The 21,106-nt window shown below is 31.2% G+C and overlaps 1 protein-coding gene across 1 annotated transcript; it reads right to left on the bottom strand.

Annotated features, from left to right (window-relative positions):
- Positions 1–6,896: 6,896 nt before the first annotated feature.
- On the bottom strand, positions 6,897–14,586 carry LOC148234138 (uncharacterized). Its single transcript, XM_088187290.1, has 6 exons — positions 14,475–14,586; positions 14,311–14,395; positions 12,579–12,751; positions 12,337–12,508; positions 7,146–7,312; positions 6,897–7,081 (listed from the first exon to the last, which is right to left on the bottom strand). The coding sequence occupies exons 2-6, from the start codon at positions 14,346–14,348 to the stop codon at positions 6,936–6,938; spliced, it is 696 nt and encodes a 231-aa protein (XP_088043416.1). The 5' UTR covers positions 14,349–14,395; positions 14,475–14,586; the 3' UTR covers positions 6,897–6,935.
- Positions 14,587–21,106: the final 6,520 nt, after the last annotated feature.

The raw sequence follows: 21,106 nt of genomic DNA, 5'->3' as shown, positions 1-21,106 counted from the left end.
CGTCATCTCGTCGTGGCCATCAAGACTGTGAGTAATGACCGGATCTTGACGCACGTAAAAATGTATTTTTCTGATAAGTTTTCATCTTGTTATGTTTTTTTTCTCTGATAATTTTTTATTGCGTATTTACCAGGGCTGTGGAGTCGATTAAAAAAAACACGACTTCGATTCCGATATTTACCAATAACACGACTCCACTCCGACTCCGACTCCAACTCCGACTCCGACTCAAAAAAGTTTAATTTTATCAGGTATTTTTGATGTTTTTCTACGCGTTTTATATTCATACGCTATATACATTCATCATTACTCAATTAAAATTTCATAAATTTCATAATTTAAAAAAATGCATTTTATATAAAAAATGTTCGGGGTTGCTCATTTTTCACGACTCCGACTCCGACTCCAACTCCGGCCAAAACACCACGACTCCACGACTCCAACTCCGACTCCGACTCCACAGCCCTGGTATTTACAAATATTCTTTTGGATATTTAATATTTTTCTTGTGTTAACTGTCATTATGTCTCTTAACATAATATTTCTAAATAGATTATTAACAGGCAAAAATATCGGGTTTCCTTTATACCAGACAGTATAAAGAAAACCATCCTTCCATACATCAGTATATCAACGATTCACTTAGAGTAATTTTACCATGGTTTCATTGTCAATGTTTGCTTTTATTTGGCAAATCGTCCCTGTGTTTAACGACTATTCATGTCTACGAGGAAAATTATTTACAGTGCACAAAGGAAACACATAAAATTACGGCTAAACGGGTTCGTGCAACATTGTTCGGTGATATTGAGTTTTGCGGCAATGTGCATATGTGGCGATATGATTGACATAATTTGCATGGTATGGAAGGGCTGACTCCTTACCCGTTCCAGTTTGCTATTTATATGGTGTTGGGCAGCTCCCCTTTCATATCGCCACTGACGCGACGTCCAGTTTAGATGACTGGACAATACTTTTTTTATTAAATAAAATAATTTATAAACAACTCGTTATGATTTTGGTAAAATTAAGAAGGACTTGCTTATCGCGCCATTCTTTCTGTTACTTTTCTTGGCAACGATTTTAACCCTCGACGAAAACAAAGGAAAAGACTTTGTTGCACAAAAATAGAGATAAACCAGAAGACAGACAAACTTTTTTAATTTTAAAATCTTGACCAAAATCACTAGAAATTGTCATCTAGGTATAAAATGTATTTTAATAAGATTGAATTGCGTTTCATTTGCTTCTAAACATATCATCCCGTGATATCACCAAAAGTTATAGAAGTTTGCAAACGCGCTAGCTTTGCCAAAATATGTTTCACTTGATGATGAATAATGTATTTCAATAAATCGATATTAATTCAATATCATTACTACAGCTAGTTTTAATATTTCACGGACGAATCAATCTAGTGTTTGTCTAAAGTATAAAAAATAGTTCAAATGCTAATGAATTAGGTGCGTTGATCTATGAATACTTTTCCAGTAACTTACCAATAATTTTTTAAGCAATAGTCCGACATCTTCGAATGATACGCCTTTAAATCACCTGGTTATTGACTTGCTGAATCAATAACTGGCAGGCACCCGACAAAATATGAATGTCGAGAACTGACCATGCATGTGCTCGTATTATAATTTCACAGGTGAACAAATTTTATAAAAATAAATTTATTTTCCGTACAGATTCGTGTAGTATCATATAATTTTAATAAAAATATTTTTTTACCGATTGCTTTTCTATGCATAATATAGATCAGGGCTTGGCAATTTATGACCCGCGGGTCACCAAGTGGCCCGTTTGATGATTTGAAGTGACCCATTTCAGTTCTGCAAATATCATTTATTAACGTGTTACGATGTCACGACTAGACCACATATATGGTTGTTAAGACCAAAAATATCAACTGACCCGAATAGTCTTTTTAATAGTCACGTTTTAATTATTTTGACCCGCAGCCGAAAAAGGTTGCTGAGGCCTGATATAGATTTTATAATAATGCGAGTTTCTTTAAATTTAAAAGTTATCCAAACAAATTTTATAAAAATAAATTCATTATCACATAAAATATTTATAAGTGATTTTCAGCAAAAATGTGATTGATTTTAAATAAATACCGTCTTTGGTAAGTACTCATTTTTTTAAATAATTTTACAGGTGCTGAAATTAACGCTTCTGCCCTGTAATTATCAATGCGTGATTTTTCACCCTTTTTATTAATTGCGCTGGCCTTTGAGCTTTACTACAACTCTGAAAACAAGAGGAACTTAATTAAATTAAATATAAGCCGAAGAGGATTCAAAAGACCAGACTTGCATCATTTCAGATGTGGTTATACATAACATACGGTTCTAAAACTATTTTTAATGAATTTAAAATAATCAATTACATTACTTTTTAAAAACTAAATTGTTGTCAAAATAGTTAATACATAATATGTTTTAATATTTTCAAATTAGGTTTTAATTTAGATAACATATTTTTAAGTCGGAGTATAATGTTTTTGTATTGTAATAATAAATTAACTTTTACCGGAATTTATGTTCCATTGTCAATTACAGGTGGGTGAACATTTTTAATTGCTTTTAGTATTTCATTAAGCGATGTCTCAAAATATTGTAACGCTTATTCAGGTATTATATTAGTTTGATTATTTGACTAGAAAACATTTTATTGATCGATTTTAGCAACAAATAAAATTGCTTGATTTAGTTACGCTCTAACATAAATTAACATGATTAAAAGATATATTTTTTAAATACTGAAATATTTTTAATAGTTTTAATAAGGGAATTAAATTTATTAAATAGTTCAGTAAACCAATCATTTAAATTTTGTTTACAAAGATATATCAATAAAAGCAATTATATGTTGCCATTTCTTTAGACGCACTTAAAAGATTTTTTCAATGCTGTACTTATAGAAATAAATGAAAAGCGATTTAAAACCAAATTTACGTTGCAAATTTGGGGCTCGAGCTCTTACATAACTTTAGATAATTTTTCATAACTTTAATAATTAGAAATTGGTAAAAGATATTTACATGACATAAAAGGATATGTTATAATTTTTTTTTTATTAGAAAATTATAACTTAACATTAATAAAATTAATAAAATGTAACTCGCAAACACAAGCAAGAATTATATATAATATTAAGTTAATAATAGTAAAATATCCGCAAACTTCTCAAAACTTCGCAATTCAAGCGCACAATAAAACAAAGATTTGATAAAATGAATCTAAGAGAATGCAATTATCAAAGAGACGGAAAACAGCGTTTGCATTTGCGAGCTACTCTCAAGCAGTCTTCAACACAACTCTAACGAGATTAAATTCAACCGCAACGGCTCGAAAATATATACACCTGGATGTCTATGTAATCTATAGTTTTACATGTTTAGACCCGTATGGTTTTAGGAGACTAGAGGAGACAAAATCGATAGATCCTGATTTCATTCCAGCTGGTATGCTTGAAAAATCGATTACATGTCAAAAGAAAAGTTTCAAATTTTTTTCGAGAATATTTGATCAATTAAACGAATATTCATATAGTTGAAAATCAGGTGAATAGTTCGTATATTCGATTGAGAACCTTAGTTATAACTCCACCGCCACTCTTCGCATCCATCGCAATATTTATTTTCTTGCGCTCGCGCCACCCTACCTTGTGCTAGAGCAATGTTTCTCAATTGGTGGTCCTAAAAAACATTCTGGTGATCCAAATATTTGGCATCCATTTTAAAATGTTACAATAAAAATTTTAACAAAATCTTGTGCACCTGAAAGTGGCGGAACCCATCGCTTGTTAATACCGTCTTAGTATATATTTCGGAAAACTATTTTTTATCGTCATTCCGTTTAAAATTTATAAGCCCTATAAAACATAAATAAAAACATTTAACATTTTTCAACAACTATAATAATCAAGAAAAGAGTATTGAAAACATTGCTAAGGAATATGTCGAAATGTACCTAAAGTTTAATTTCGCTAAAGTCCCTAGAATTTAACTATCTCCACGGCCTCTATGTGTGGTATGGTAAGAAATGACGCTATGAAACTTTCCAAACATCTTCGTAATTCTAATTTAAATCAGTGACAAGTCACTGCGAATATCTAAAGCGAAATATTGATAGTTTTTGAAGACACCATTCAGAGAAGAGTTATTAAAATGGCCATCGTTATTGAAAAGCAAATTAAAGAGGGGAAAAATAAATTGCGTTTTTTGCCGATTCAACTAGACAAATCAACTGACATCAGAAACCATGCTATTCTAGTTTGATTCGTAAGGTACAGTGAAGCTGAAGAATAGAGAATAACTTATTTGTTGCTTGAGTTACCTGGAGGAAATACTAGTTCAGGTATATTTAGCGCTCGGAAGAAATGCGTCGGAGTGCATAGTTATGGTGCTGCAAGCATGACTAGATATTGCTCAAGGGTGGTTACAAAAATAAAGGCTGTTGCTCATTCTGAAATGTAGTCCACTCACTGTATAATCCACAGAAAGCACCCAGCTGAAAAGAAGCTTTTTTCTGAAGTAAACGCAGTAATGAAGGATGCCGTTAAAATCATAAACCAAATTCGCAGTCGAATCATAAACTCCATGCTGTTGACCAGAATATGATCTCGCAAGAAGGGAAGGGTTTTTTCGTGATTTGATAAACTGAGAGAAGAAAAAAAAGTTTCTGAGAGAGCAAAACTGTTGAATGATGGACGTCATTTGGTAGGGGGGGGGGAGGTCAACACTTGACTCTCATTGAATTTGGTTAGAAAAATGCATGAGTTTTAATAATTAAAAAACGATTAATGACTGGCTTACTTTTGCCCCCCCCTCTTCCTGAAAAAATGATGTCTTGATTTTAAACCAGAAATTTTCGGGTTATCCCGAAAATATTTTTAAAAATGTGTAATTTCAGTGAAATCATATCGGAATACATTTTCACCAGTAGATACATATTTTAACCAGTAAAAATATTATGATTTAAACTTTTTCATAACTAGTAATATATACATTTACATACTTGTATTTATCTGAGAAGTTATATTTTCACGTCCAAATACATTTTCACCAGTAGATATATATTTCTACTAGCAATAATATATTTTAATTAATAGGCACTAGTAAAATTAAATGCTGTTCTAAATTGTCTCTGAAATTTGACAGTTAAAAAACGTAAATTTGTTGTTAAAATCTAAACATAACCTACAAGAATTAACCAAACCCAACTTGACCTATTGAAAGTTCTTAAGCTAATTACAATTTTAGAACTTTTATGACGTCAAGTCTAAAATACAAAATTACCCAAGTCAACTTCAGGGGGAAATAAGCGAAAGAAGAAGTATAGACAGACGTCGCATCTCGCTTATTGCTTCATAGTTTGTCTGCATTTCGATATTATACTATGTTTTTAAAATACGATAGCTCTCCTTACCGTACAAGTAAGAACTTCTGATATGCGAGTATTGGTTAAAGTGTATTTAAGTCAAATTTTGGTCAATTGGAGGGCACAAAAACAAGTATCACTTCTCAGAAGTTAAAAATTCATGTCAAAAGCAATAAAATCGTGTCGGCGTTTTAAACTTTATTTCGACTGTATATTAATTTGTAGGGATTGCAATATTACCTGAAGTTTTAATACCGGTATTGACATTATTAAATTTATTTTAAATAATTATTAATAGAAAAAACGAAGATATAATCTTAGTACCACTTGCATGTATAATGATGTTCAGCTTATTTATGAATTTTAATAAATTATTTAGCTAATTATTTAGCTAATTATTTATTAAACAAATATAATAAAAACATACATATAAAAATTATATTAACATAAACAGAATATTGAAAAAGACTTTCATATTATAATTTATTCTTAATGCACGAAGGTGTTTCTTTATCCCATTGAGAAAACCCGCTACAATTTTATTTTTACAGATTGTCCTTGGAATATTATTATACAAATTCACACCTGCGTACTATATTATCCTGGCAGGTACGTACTTGTTTTCTTATATCTAACTATCCTTAAATTATATCTATTACTAAATTTATTTACATCTTCATTTATTTTTAAATACTTATTAAAACTATTAAATGTATTTTAATTTAAAACTGCTCTTAGCCCTATTTTGCATTTTTTTCAACGTCGTCTTACTTAAGTATTTTTTTTAATCTGTTTATTTAAAGAGCGAGATATTTTTCCTTAAAAACAGATTTATGTGATTTTTTTATATAATGTTATTTTGAATAATTTATATTTATGTAGGAATATCGCATATAGCTAAAAAAAAATTTTTAAGTACCTCTTTTTGAAAAAAAATGTATTTTTTAGAACTTAATCGATATTCAATGCAAAAGCAAAGTTTTTAAAATCTAAACCGAAACTAATTGAAAACGACAAAATCGATAAATATAATAAGCAGCCAGTTTAATAATTATAAAATGGTATTATTTTTATATTATAATATTTATTCCACGGTTTTACCACTTTATTTAATTTAATAAATATGACGGTATATGTATCAACAAATAATGAATAAAATTAAGTAACCAACGATATACATTTTTTTAAAAGAAAGTGAATGTGACAAGGCTGATAATGTTTCTAATTATCCTAATTGTTGGAGTTAATTTAATAAAGAAAAAAATAGGAAAAGACGATGGTTCTGAATAAAACACAATCAAATACATAAAAAATACTTTATTTTATAATAATCGTGTAATCATAGCCTTACATCATCAAACAAAAAATAATATATTTTGCCTTATTTTGACAATAGAAAAAATCATAAAATAAAATAATAAAAAAATATCTAAAAAGATGATATTAGTATAGCATGACACAATGATTAAAAAAGATTTTTGGGTTTAAATATTCATAAAACTAAATCAAGGTAAACCGAAAATGTGCCAGTTTACACAAATATATTTAAAGCACTATATCGTGCACTCTCTTAAGATGTTGACGAAGGATATGTTTATATCCATAACTCATTTTGCATTCAGTGCATTTAAAAGGCTTTTCTCTTGTGTGTACCTTCGCATGCACCGTCAGGTTTGAGTTACGACGGAACACTAAAAATTAGTTAACTGAGTTAGGTTATGTTCAAATTTATGAATTTATAAAAGAAACTTATACTTTTTTCACACACGGTGCATTTGAACGACTTCTCTCCGATGTGTAATATCTCATGAGCGGTCACATCGCAGCGCCTTGTGAAAGTCTTCGAGCAAAAGCTACAATGGAGCTGAGATTCGACATTGTGCTTTCTCGAATGATTAACAAGATAATCATTTCGGACGAACCTGATTTAAAATAAATTTGTAGATTATACAATATAAATTATTAGGTATTAAGAGTAATAGACATAAATCCAGGGTTCTTAAAAAATTGGTTCTAATTTTACTTTATTGTGCTATTCCAATTAAAAATTAAAATATTATTTTTCCTTCCCCGAGTGGCACATACCCAGTGGCGTAGCTATGGGGGGCGGAGGGGGCGGGCCGCCCCGGGCGGCACTTGCTTCGAGGCGGCATATTCGCGATGGAATCGTCTAGTGTGGTTCTTAACACTGAATAAACTAAAATTTATGTAGATCTACGAATACCAAGAGCTTAACAATAATCAATTTATTATTTTAAGAAATGCTGATTTTATTACCCTGCAAAAATATGTATGGGGGAGGCGGCAATTTTAAGGATTGCCTCAGGTGGCACATACCCTAGCTACGCCACTGCACATACCCTAGCTAAAAAAATTCACTACTTGGCTAATTGCAACCAGAAACATTAATAAAATTATTAAGACTAAAAAACCTAAATAAAAAAACTGTGAAATTCCGCTTATTACTCGTAATGAAATATTATCATAATTTTATATAATAAGGGAAGGGGCAAATAGCGTTTTTGTTCCTGGGTGCAAGCACTCTACGGCAATGATATTTGTTTTTCATCATGCTTGAAATTCTCGTTTGAATGACCTTAAAATTACCGAGGCAGCTGGTTTCTCTACGATTTATATTTTTGTAATCAAAAATTAGCATTGCGATTAGTTATTAGCTAATCGCAAACTTTGAAATGTAATGGCCGCTAAATCGGATGTTAAGACCAAAAAAGCTAGCATCTGTCATTACAGGTTGTCAGATGGTTCTCGGACACAACATATTTGTAAACACATTAAAACCTTTATTACTTTGATAGACCATTTGCGATAAGTTAAACTACACACCGATAACTTAGAGCTATTTCTTTTTTACCATATATAGTGTTCTGTGTAGATATTACAATATAACTAGTCCAGTCAAACAAGGCGAAATAAAGGCTAAATCTCGGAATGAAAGATAACAAACTGAAATTTTGCACAGACCTTCGTTTTGATGTTCTAAGGACAGGGTGAAAAGTCTCATAAAATATCGTGTCTGCTAATCAAAATGTCAAAGGTCACAAAATTTGTTTTTTTGCAAATATCTCGCGTTTTAGCGTCGCACGTCATTAGATGCTTTACAAAACTTGTAAAACATAAAATTTTCTACAAGTTTGGTTATGATATTTGTTTTGTATCATTAACCGTTTTTGAGATATAGCGCGAAGAGTGGGAGGCGTACATCCGTTTATAGAATCCAGTGAGTATTTCTACCTGCTTAACTTGGTATAAGCTTTGAAAAAGGAAACAATCGTGAACAAAGTGGTCTCGGCAAGTCGTTTGAACCATAATTTTATTACTTTCTTCATTGTATTATTAGGAATTAAGAATGAAATATTGCTCGACAAGAAATTTGTGCGAAAAAATTGAAAGAGTTGAGAGATGTCCTTACGAAGTATGTACCAGATGATAAGAAGATCATTTCCAAATTAAGAGAAAAATATTTAGCTGATATTATAATTACAACGAAGATTGGATCATTCCCTATTTTTTCTTTTCGCGATGCTCAAGCTTAAATTTTATCCATAGCTTGGTATGAAAATAAAAAAGGCACTTCGGAAGAAAAACACTTGCGCGTAGTGGAAGCTGCTGCGGCGATTATTAGAGAAGATATTCGATCTTCTGTTGTTGAGACCAAGTCCTATCCGCCCCCGAGTAAAATATTAATGAAGAAATTCCGAAAACTTTATTACATTTTCTGCAAGAAGTTATTATAAAGAACAGAAAAGGAAAGACGGGGCATTTTAAAACGAAATACACAGCTATAAGTCATGCTATAATGACTTCCATACGAAAACGGTCCAAAAAGACTTTTGGATGTTTTGTCAAGTTTAGGTTTTTTCGCTTCATATAGGGATACTGTAAAATGTTAAATTTCAGCTGTTTATCACACACAGCTTCGTAATCAACCATCAGAGTCAAGTGCCTTCGTACAGTATGCAGCGGATAATGCAGAAAAATATTTATACTCTTGATGGCTATAATACTGTTCATATAATGGGAATGATAAAAATAATAACTCCAAAATCTGAAGTTATATCTGATGATCGCATAGAGAAATTTACAACAAAACCAAGTGCAAAGGAGTTTGCAGCACTATCACATATACCCCTTCTAGTGTATGAAAATCATGTCGTACCCGGATTGAGCAAGAGATTCAAGTTCAAAATTTTAATGATGTAGAAGAACTAACTGAACAAATATTTAATGTAGTTGATTTGTTGTGGATGTACGGAAAGTGAAAAAATATCTCACCGTTGCCAGGGTGGAATGGATTTATTGAACAACTTACAAAAAACAATGAGAACTTTGTAACTTCTCGGATTCTGTTTCTTACTTTTATTCATCTTCCTGCGAGTAATATGAACACAATTTACACCACATTACAGTGTGCTATAAACACTGCCAAGAAACATGAACAAAGAACATGCTTAATAACTTTTCATCAGCCGTTGTACATAAAAGCACGTGAAATCGTAGCAGCTTCAGATGCTAACTCATACTTGTCCAGAGTAGTTGTGAAACTAGGAAGCTTTCATATGCTTATGTCTTTTATTGGATGCATAGGGTATATAATGAATGGAAGCGGAATCAAGGAAGCTCTCAGTACAATTTATGTTTCGAATTCTGTCGACAAAATGTTGGATGGTCACGCTTTTGCAAGAAGTATCAGAGGCCATACACTATTACTTTTTGCATTATCGATGATGATTTTAGAAGATATGGAGATTGAAAGTTATAATGCTTTAGATGGGTTCATTCAGCAGATAACAATTTGCGATGCTTCCTATGAAACTGTGGAAGAATGTGCAGGTAGCTCTGGCTCCGTAGTTTACATAGCGTTATCCTATAAATGGATGCGCGCTTCCCACTCCCCGCGCTATATCTCGAAAACCATTAACCATACGAAGAAATAAATTATGACAAACTTGTAGAAAATTTTATTTTCTATAAGTTTTGTAAAACATCTAATGACATGCGACGCAAAGGAGGCGAGATATTTGTAAAAAAACGATTTTTATGATCTTGATTAGCAGACACGATATTTTATGAGACTTTTCACCCTATCTTTAGAACGCCAAAACAAAGGTCTGTGCAAAATTTCAGCTTGTTATCTTTCATTCCGAGGTTAAACCCTTATTTGACTGGACTAAACCCCAACACTCGACCACCGAGCATAATCAGAATTGCATTAATTTTGAAAGAATGAAACAAAAGTACGTGTATGATTACCTGTAAACATATTGTTATATGAAAATATACAAAGTTAACCATAACAAAACTATTATTATTGCTTTTGGTTCAAATATTAGAGGACAAAAATCATACTGCAACAAAAATATAAATACCTTATATGCTATTACATCAAGGATTAAAATGATGAACATATTAACTGATGTTATATTTATGTATATATTAACACTTAATTTTAAATGAATCGTCGGTTGCTACTCTATGTTTACCCCTTTGGTTGTCAATGTTTAATTTTGTTTTAAATATATACTCAATATTTACTAACTATACACTATTTCTCACATTATCTGCAAGTATTTTGTTTTATAAAGAATATACAAAGTTTACTACTACTCCAAAATCTGAATTTGACCGTTCTATAAGAAAAATGAACAAAAATCATAAAAACCCTTACCATTTATATGATAACAATTTTATTATAAACAAAAATTAGGTTAATTCTACTGATTTAGGTTCCTCAATAGACGATTCAAGTATATAACTTGTATTCTTGTTTGTAATCCAAATATTTATCTTGTTCCAATATATGATATCTACTAACGATTTACTTTACTTCTCATATTATCAGTAGGTATTTTGTCTTATAAAGAACATACTAAGTTTGCTCTAAATTAATAATTTTAATTTGGCTATTCTTTAAGAAAAACTATAGCATTGAACAAAAGTTAATAAAAATCTTTAACATAGATAAAATATTTTGACACGACTGAAATGTTTTTTTTTGATACGATATTGAGCTTTACTTCTTCAAGTTATATACGCAGTTATATAATATTTTCTTACGATGTATATTATTTCTTATGACGCTTTATGACTATAAGGCATATACCAAATTGGTATGAGTGAGTCAAACGTGCACGTTTAACATCTTTGGACAATTATACATAAGAATATCATATCTCTTTCTGTCAATAACTATTGTATCAGACTCTTATTCTTTATATTTATTTTTCAGAGCTAGTGAAATTTTTGATGTATTGCAAACTAAAAAATAACTTTTCGGTCTCCGAGCCCATTGATGAAACTTAAAACTTGAAGATTTAATTAAGAAGATTAGGTTTTATAATTGTTCATATAGCTTAAATAATTCATAATTCTAATCCTTACACACATATACTACATTTTCAGAATTGAAACGTACCTAGATAGTTTTTAATCTGAATATTTATATTCAGTCAAATAGAACAATCACACCTGTAAAATTAATGAAAATAATTTTTAGAAACATATGTCACGTTGCTTCTGTTCGTCTTGTTTTTTTTCTATTGAAATGCTGATTTTTTTATTAGACGACCGTCAGGGTGGTTTCACACGTGCCGGATGGATTTGCCCGGCACCGGGCCTGCGCCGTGGAGTAGGGGTAGTGTTGTATGGGCAGCGTCGGGCCGGCGCCGGATGAATTCGTCCGGCACGTCTGAAATGGTAGGTACTAACAAAAAACAAAAGAATTCAATACTTCAGGCTAAGAAATCAATCAAGCAAACTTAATTTTCATTTTTAATAATTAAGACTTAATATTTTTGTTTACGTGTATAATTTTGAACTGTCCATACAAGGCAATACAATTTACATGTTTTTTTTAATAACAACAATATTATGTTAAACATTAATACTTTTTAAATGTTAATTTAATCAAATATGCAATGATACTTACTTTTCTCCACACACATCACACATAAACGGCTTTTGATTTTCAAAATGAGACATTACATGCTCCTTCCGGCTCCAAGGGCTAATAAATGGTTTGTCACAAATGGGACACAAGAGTAGCGGTGCACCAGTGTGCTTACGCATATGCATCCGCATAAATGTCTCCGTTGTAAATCCTACAACATAAAAGCAAATATAGCAGTACAAAACATCTCATAATAAAATACTCATGATTAATATAATCACCTTTTTCGCAATAAGTACAGAAACATGTCTTCTGTCTGATTGTTTTGTCCGTATGCAAAGCAGCCTTGTGACTTTCAACATCCTTCTCTTTTACGAAGCCTTTCTGACACACATCACAGGAAAATGGCCTGTAGTCCGTGTGCCGCCACATATGATGCAACATCCGATCATACCTAAAACATGTTGGATAGATACACCATTATAATTTTTCATATAACAATATAAAATATATTAAGGAATATGGAAGCCAATTGTGTGGTTGTAAATTAAATATAAATAGATTTTTTTAAGAATCACAAATTAAAACAATCAGAAGGCATTTGAAGTTAAGCCTCGCTTAACCATTCCAAACAGTCGAAGAAAAACAGATTATAAGACAATCTATTGGCATATAAAGTATTCGCTTGTAACGTCTTTTTCACACAAGTCATAAGGAAGCTTCTTGTGATCGGTGTGATATTGTATGTACCTCGCCAGCCGATCGTGCTTAAAACACAAGATAGAAAAAAACACCTTTGTATCGATATTGACTATTTGTGTATTAGAAAACCAATGGTTCTCTTTTTTGAAGCGGCTGTGAATAAAGTTATGATCTTTTTGCTAATCTAACAAACACCAACATTTGAAGATTTTTTCATGAATCTCAAATAAAGAAAGAGTAGCCAAAGTTAAGTCAATCCGTTTGAACCAGTTTAAATTCAGGTTATTAAAAACAAATTACAAGACAATGTGACATGAGATGTTCGCCTTTGAAATACTTTTCATATATGTAACAAGGACTCGGCTTGTAAACGTTGTGGCATAGCGTATGCGCTTCACCAACCGATGTACCTAAGATGCAAAATAGAAAATTCGTAAACTTTAAAGTAAGATAATGTATCGGTGGTTTGAAAAACTGAAGGGGCTACGACTTTGAGTGGATATGAACTAAGGCTCTGGCTCATGAGTGCTTCTTCTTGAATCAATGAGCTTTCTTGTCTTACCGTGTATAGACTGTGATACTTGTAAGAATCCCAAGAAAAATTAAACAAAGAGGTGAGAAAGTTAAGTTTAACTTTAAACAAGTTATAAGCTTAATGCTTATAGATATAAAATAGCTTTTTTCTACCAATGAGAGTACGGAGACTAAGACGACAAGCATCAAAAGGCAGTGACAGACATAAGTAGAGCATCATGTATGTGGTGATATGCAGCCTTTGGTATCACAACCCAATATAGAGTGTAGGACACTGTTAAATCATCAATAATGCTACGTTCTCTGTTTTATCAATAAACACATGCGCAAACGAAATTTTAATGATTATCATCACATTCTGAAAATAAAATAAATCAGTGGTGTAGTGTCAAATAGTGCTGGAGTGCTAATTTTTACCTAACCCCTACCCCCGTCACCTTCCCGTTATACATACATGATTTACAAAATAACGAAAATTTGAAATCAACTAATATTTAAAGATAAATAAAATTTTATATATAAAACGAAATAATAAATTTAATTTTTAAGTGAACGGCTTGCATTATTCGTATCTTATAAGAATTATAATTATTCCACTTTTCGTCCAGATTTGCGAAATCGAGATAAATTTTAGTCTTTTGTTAGTTTGATGTTATGAAAACTTTAAAAATAGTATGGGAGCGCACTCCAGCTTCGGAAAAAAGTGCCGCCCTACACCCCTGTTTCACATATGTACATGGTTAAATGTAAATTAACTTATTTTTGAACAATAAATACCTTAAAAATTTCTTCTTACACTCAACGCACTTATGCATCTTCCAGAAAGTCCCTTTTGGGACCACCACCGATGCAAGGAAGAACACTATATTAAATATAAAAAAATTCAAAAATGAGTAACACTTTATAACACACTGCAATACGAATCAGCGAAGATGTTATACCGTCCGATACTTCGGCGATACTGATTTGTTCTTGGTGGTCTGTGCTTTTGTTAGTACTAATTCAATATGTTATTTTCCTCTCTTCATTCTGAGTGAAATATGAAGCTCTTTTCTCTATATCGGCAGCAAGATAACGACTACTCATATGCATAATCGATAAAAAATCAATATTGATTTTGCAAATATGAATCGCTTTATTGATATATGCAGGGGTGTGCTGCCATTTTTTTAACAAACGGTTCTTTGTTGCTAAACCTTTTATTAGCATCCTCCCCCCCACGCCTCATGAATTTTTTTTAACACTAAAATGTTTTGCTCTCGATAAATTAAAAATTAAAAGAAAAAAAATGTATTTTTTCTAAAAAAAAATATTAATAATACATTATTATTATATTAATGAGCCTGAAGCCTGCCGCAAATGAAAACTATTTTTAAATTGAGAAACTTTCAGAACATATTTTATTTTAGAGTAGGGCTTGTTAGGGCTAGAGTAGGGGCCGCGCTGAGTTTAAAAAATCATCCTCGGGCCGCATTGAAAATTTTTAATGCAATAAGTATTATACCTAGATTAAGTTTATTTAAAAATATTACCGTTAGTAGGATCTGCAAATCCTTTTAAAATTTATTGTAAATACATAAATAAAAAACTTTTTAATTGAAATTAAATAAAATGTGGTTGCCAATCTTAATCAATTTAATAAGTTTTTATGTGTTAATGAGCATCCGTACCTAGATTTTAAGAGATTTATTTTTGAAAATATGTTTTCGCGAAAATTCATGTGCACATTTTTAATTCAAAGTTGATTAATCTTCGATATTTCTCTGCAAATAATAACCTTAAAAAATCTTCCCCTTTTGGAGTAAAATGGATCAGCTTGCAAATCGCACAATTTCAGCTGAACATTCATAATACTGACAGTCAAGGGTTCGGCAAACAGAGTAATATCTGTTTTTGAAATAATAAAACCGGCGGTCAAAATACGCACTTAATTCATCAATGAACTTTATATATGATGAAAGTGATCTTCCCTTAATAAGTATCATTTCCTCGAAATGTTTCTTGTAACTAGGAAAAATCTAAAAACATATTAAGCCAACGTTGACTTAAAGAGCTTTAATATGTTTTTAAATCTATTTAAACGACTGAAATAAATGGAAATATTATTTGGCTTACCTTGTAATTTTAAAATCAACTCGTTCGAATGGTTTGTAATATCAGTAATAAATTCAAGATCTGATAAAAAAAATGGGATCACGCATTTGATTTTCAAGTTTTCTTGTGTTAGACTTGACATTGTCTTTAAGAAATATGGGTAATTCTTTATGAATGCGAACTCCTTCTCTCTATATAATGATTTAGATTCTCTATTGAGATGGGCTCCGTTAACCGTCTGCCCTTTAGTGTCATACTAGATCATTTTCTCGACCCCGTCTCGATCTCGATGGGAACATTTTTGCTTAAGAAATTTCCACTAAAGGTCTCGGAATCACTATTGAGAGCAAGTGGAGGTTTTCTCTACACGTACACGACGTCTGTGATATCATCCAAGATGCTCGGCTTTATTGATTATTAATGATTGTAAAATAAAAGTTGTGGTTTGACTGGATTTGAGGTGTGATTGCTTAGGGGGGTGATGTTTGGGTCTATCTCCGCTAAGTATTGTTAGTGAGGTCACTCACAAGAACACCTTCGCTGAACGATCTTCTTCGACTTCGGACTTACGTCTCGCTTTCTTTACAAGCAATCGCCTCCAGGATACGCGCTCAAAGACGAGCACTGACGCCTTCCAGAACGAAATATTCATAAGGGCCACTTTGTACGGTTCGCTGTACAAACGTCCTCTACAAATCATCAACTATCGCAACCGAAAACATCAACCAGAACCCACGACCAGAACGCTTCAATTGTTTTTTTATTTATTTATTTTGTAGATTTTCATAAATATATGACTTAAAAAATTAGTATTTTTACTTCCAACTTAACCGTGATTTTATTTTTTAAATGTAATTAATTGTATTTTAAAATATGTATATTTTCTATGTAAATTTTCTGTAAATATATTTTTATGTATTTAAATTTATATCTATTACATGCAATTTGTATGACTATTTAAAAAAATATTTTAAAACTCGCTTTTAGACACGCTGCAGTTTACTGATAATAATCGTTATTGCAGCGCAAGTAGAAACAAAAACAACACATAATCGTATTTTCGTGCGACGTACACGACTTTCTTCTTGTGACTCGGCTCTAGCATGCGCGAATGTATGTGTGTAAAAATTTAAAACCGTGGCGTACACTGTTTTAACACAAGCACTTTTTAGGCACAATACGAACACTAGATTACAGCTTAAGTTCCGGTTCCATACCAGTGCTGGCACGAGCACTCGCGCCAGCCCATTAGTATTGGAGCTCTACGAGTCCATCCCATTGAGTGAACATCCAGATTTTTACATCCAAAGAGCGCTCCACACCACCCGTAGTACTATTTATTTTAAGAGTTTACTTAGTTATTATACGAGTGTCTATGATCGGGCTTTCGTTAGCTTGCATTATCATCATCGTCATACCTCCATCCCTCAGGAACGCCCGTACATCTCGAAGGACTTCGAGAAGAATGCCAACACTTCCTCTGATGCCTATCCCCAAGAGTATTTTTACATATTATTCGTTTTTTGTGATTTTTTTTATATCATTTCAGAAGCTAAATATTTTTTATAAAATATTTTTTGTAATGTTTACTTATTTTGTACTCTTCAATTTATCGATATTATTTTTTATAGAAAATATTTACATTAAATCAAATTTAAAAAATAGTATATATAACGCTTTTTATTTAATATTTCTTCAGTTAAATATGTAAATATATAATTATCTGAGGTACTTCAAAACAGTGAAAGATCGACCGCCGTACATGTACGGCGATACCGCTCAAAGGTTTAATACGCTGACATTGTACATCGATCTGTTTAATTATTATTGTCTACGAGAAAATGGTCTGGTTCGTGTCATTCAATTTTATTTGTTTGCCTCTTTCTATGTATTATTTTTTGGGTATTATTTAATTATATATTTACTATGTAATGCAATATAGTGTCGTTTTAAGTTGTACTGCTATAATGTGCATGCAAACAAGGCACTGAATTTTATTTTAATTGTTTGTAATCATATAGTCTGATTCCCATTGGCTTTGGTACATTCGTATTTCTTTTTCAACTTTTCTTTTCTTGCCAAACATGGTAGCAGTGAACGCTCCAATCCCTGGAAATGAAGTACGCATTAAGACAACGACGTCCTTACGTCTTGGCGGTTATATATCTTATGCAGGTGTGCATAGAAGTTATTTTTCTAAGGGTGGTAAGGTGATATAATAAAACAAGTTGGTTAAACAATGGGACTTGAACCCTGTTACCCGGACCCTGCAATAAAACAATTTTAACCCATTTGTTGGTGCATATTCTGAAAACAAAGATGAAAACTTACACATGTTATTATTATTTGTTTAATATTTATTTTCATTATTGCAAAGTTCAAGTTATGATTAAAATTTTTAGCTTATAAAATACAAGTTCGCCAGTCACATGCGGCAAGCGGACCGTGTGTTGCACAGCCCTGTTTTAGAGACGATTTTTCGGTAAATCTTAAAATGAGCATACAATTAAATGCATTCTGAATTTCCTTTTTTTTCTTCATTTTGATAAAAGTATCTACAATTTAATTATTATTTATTTATTATTAAAAAAATTATATTTAAAATTAGAAACGCTTGAGTTTTAACTTTTGTTATCCGACTACAACAACAAAAATCGATATAAAATGATTGTGGGAACTTGTGTTTGACTTAAAGAGTTTTAACTATTTAGTTTTTTTGATGTTCAAGTCATGTCTTGATAATCAAATGCCATTTTAATTTTGAATGATGCGAGATTTATAATTTTTTTTTTAGTGTAGAAATCAAATAGATTTTTAATTTCTACGACACAATCATTTTTTTCTAATAAATTAGTCCTAAATTTATTTAGTTAGTATCTAACTTGAACATTTCGGTAACTGTTTTAAACAAACGAAAACTTTTAACCTATAAAAGCATTCATTTATGTAAATAATTTCAGGTTGTAAAACACATTTTGAATCTCGATAATTCATCATGAATATGAAGTAATTATTTGCCTGCGTATAGATATAATATATTATTTCGCTGCTTGCCGAGAGGAAATAGCCCGTGTTTTAATATTTGTTGCTAAACTGCCATTAGTATAATAAATACGAGTTGAACTGTTAACAAATCTAAAAATCGGTTATGCAAACTCCCAATTTTTTAACAACCAATTCGCGAGAACCTGGAGAACCGGCGTATAGCACACCGCTGGATATATGCATATATTGACATTAAGGATTTTCAAGCTATGTATTTTGCATGAATTTATATTTTTAAATGTTGCGTTTTAGTTTCCAGTAGCCATGTGTGAGCTTAAACAAAGTTTGCATCTCTTTCGATAATGGTGTTTATTCTTCTACCGGTGTAGCACCCCGAGAGTAACGTTAAACCCAACTCTACACCACATCGTATGTGCGATCTTATCTTAAGCACATATTGACCATTTCAATTCTGAGAAATATCGATTGATCTTATTACATATTCATTGCTTTGCGTACTGGCTTTTTGCCTTGACTTAATATGGTCATATTATTCATTATTTTATAGGATAAAAATTTGATGGCAAAATTTCGCCGTATTTTATTATAAGAAGTTTCGTTTCAATCAAAAAATCAATATATGCAAATTTTACATTACATCTTTGTAATGTTAAGATGATTATAATACACTTGAAAATTCGAAGGAATCAATCGATGGTTTTCTTATTGTTATTTTTTATTAATTGTACCATCTTGTAATGACATGAAAAAGTATGTCGTGCAGACAAAGTCAAAACATGTCAATATTTTGTGTATCGGCTTTGGGAGCACTTAATTGCAAAAAAATTGCAAATTACATAAAGTTATTCAAATCGACGCATAAGTAAATTTATTATTGAATAGATAATTTTGTCAAAAACTTTTAAATAAAAATATTCTTCAGCAGATTTTTGATTTTTTAATCGACGATTTATTTTAGTGATTTCGTTTGCGGTTATGATTGTTTTACACCCATCAAGAACTGATTTCCACGATTTCTCAGGTTGTTCTATGTCTTTACTTAAGTTCGCAATATTATCTTTTTCACACTCAATGTTGCTTAACAAGATTTAATAATGAAATTTGCTTGATGAAATATCATTATTATATTCAGCTAAACTGTAGACAGAAAACATTCAAATTTAAACATTTTTTAAAAGCGTGAATCTGTGTTTGTATATACAAGTGACTCAAAAGTCGCGAACTGGTTTGACTATCCCATAATTTCTAAAATATTAATTAAAACGCAAAAATTAGGATCAGACTTTTTTTAATTATTTGTTGTTATTTTGTAATAATTAGCTGTTATTTTGTAAAAAATATTTTGACCATATTCGTCGGATGCTTCGTAGAGAAACCTTTCACAATTAATTGCAAAGATTCACTTTAAGTTATTATTTGTAAAAAGCAAAACAAAGTTATCTGATTTATGTTATAAATTGTTTACACTAGTTCGCGACTTCTGGTCCACCCTGTAACTTTGTGCGACTGAGACACAACGTTTCACCGGCCGCCTCTGATTATACATACAAGACACAAAAAATATAACAAAATTAATTTCGTATAAATCCAGAAAAAATATGAAATACAAGTTAAGACAAAAATAATAATAATAAATAAATACGTTATGAGATTTTTCAGTCTGAGAAATGCTATCATTTATAATATATTTAAAGACATTTTATTATTTATAGACTTATTACCTTTTCTTGTCCAATAGTTAAAATTAAATATGTATAAAAAATGTTTTATACCAATGAAACACTGCCCGTGATAAATTCAAACTCATTATTTATTCATTATATTTGATTTTATTCAACCTGTTACTACAAAAATCTTTCATTACTTGGCTATATACATTATTTTTTGTCTCTTGTCTTCACCTATTGCAGTAGCACATAATCCATCGTCAGCACGTTGGTGTTCAGCTTAACTCTCGGCTTAAAAGTTGAAAATAGCACAGTTGACATAGAAATGGCAGCCAATATAACATGTGCAAATGTCACGTCGCTACTGTTCACTGTTTGGGAGTTCTTTTAACAGACGAACAGGCACGTGTATTTTCAGTTTTATAGTATATACTCTACTTTTCTTTGTTTCATATTAACAAATGTTGGATTTCTTGTTATTAATCCTTATGATTAGATAGTACAGCTAGAGCATTCAACCGATCTAGACCAGTCGAATTTTTTAAAAGTGTTTTTATACATTTTAGACTGCTACAACCTTTGGCATCAGCTATATAGGTGTCACTAAAATAATTTCAATTAATTTTGACGCTTCGGAAAAGGTATCGACCAATTTATTGTCAATACGTTGATCACTAAAAATTTAATTTTCATACATAACATGTAATTCGAATATCAGCTTGTCTTCAGTTAGCTTTGGATGATTTTTTAAAAAAAAATAATGTGTTCTCTAAGAAAACATTGTCTATTGAAAATTATTTTTTTAG

The sequence above is a fragment of the Plectrocnemia conspersa genome, unplaced genomic scaffold (assembly GCF_051122295.1).
Source record: "Plectrocnemia conspersa isolate PC_06_02 unplaced genomic scaffold, ASM5112229v1 ptg000006l, whole genome shotgun sequence".
Classification (NCBI taxonomy): domain Eukaryota; kingdom Metazoa; phylum Arthropoda; class Insecta; order Trichoptera; family Polycentropodidae; genus Plectrocnemia; species Plectrocnemia conspersa.
Note: the sequence above shows the minus strand (reverse complement) of the source record. Positions and strands in the feature narration are given on the sequence as shown.

What these genes read in the sequence shown, in the direction of transcription:
- LOC148234138 (XM_088187290.1), bottom strand. Translation starts at nt 14,348, where the DNA reads ATGCATAAGTGCGTTGAGTGTAAGAAGAAATTTTTAAG. An exon ending in TGTAAGAAGAAATTTTTAAG is followed by an intron (nt 12,752 to 14,310) that starts GTATTTATTGTT and finishes AACATGTTTTAG; the next exon opens with GTATGATCGGATGTTGCATC. An exon ending in TGTGATGTGTGTGGAGAAAA is followed by an intron (nt 7,313 to 12,336) that starts GTAAGTATCATT and finishes ATTTTAAATCAG; the next exon opens with GTTCGTCCGAAATGATTATC.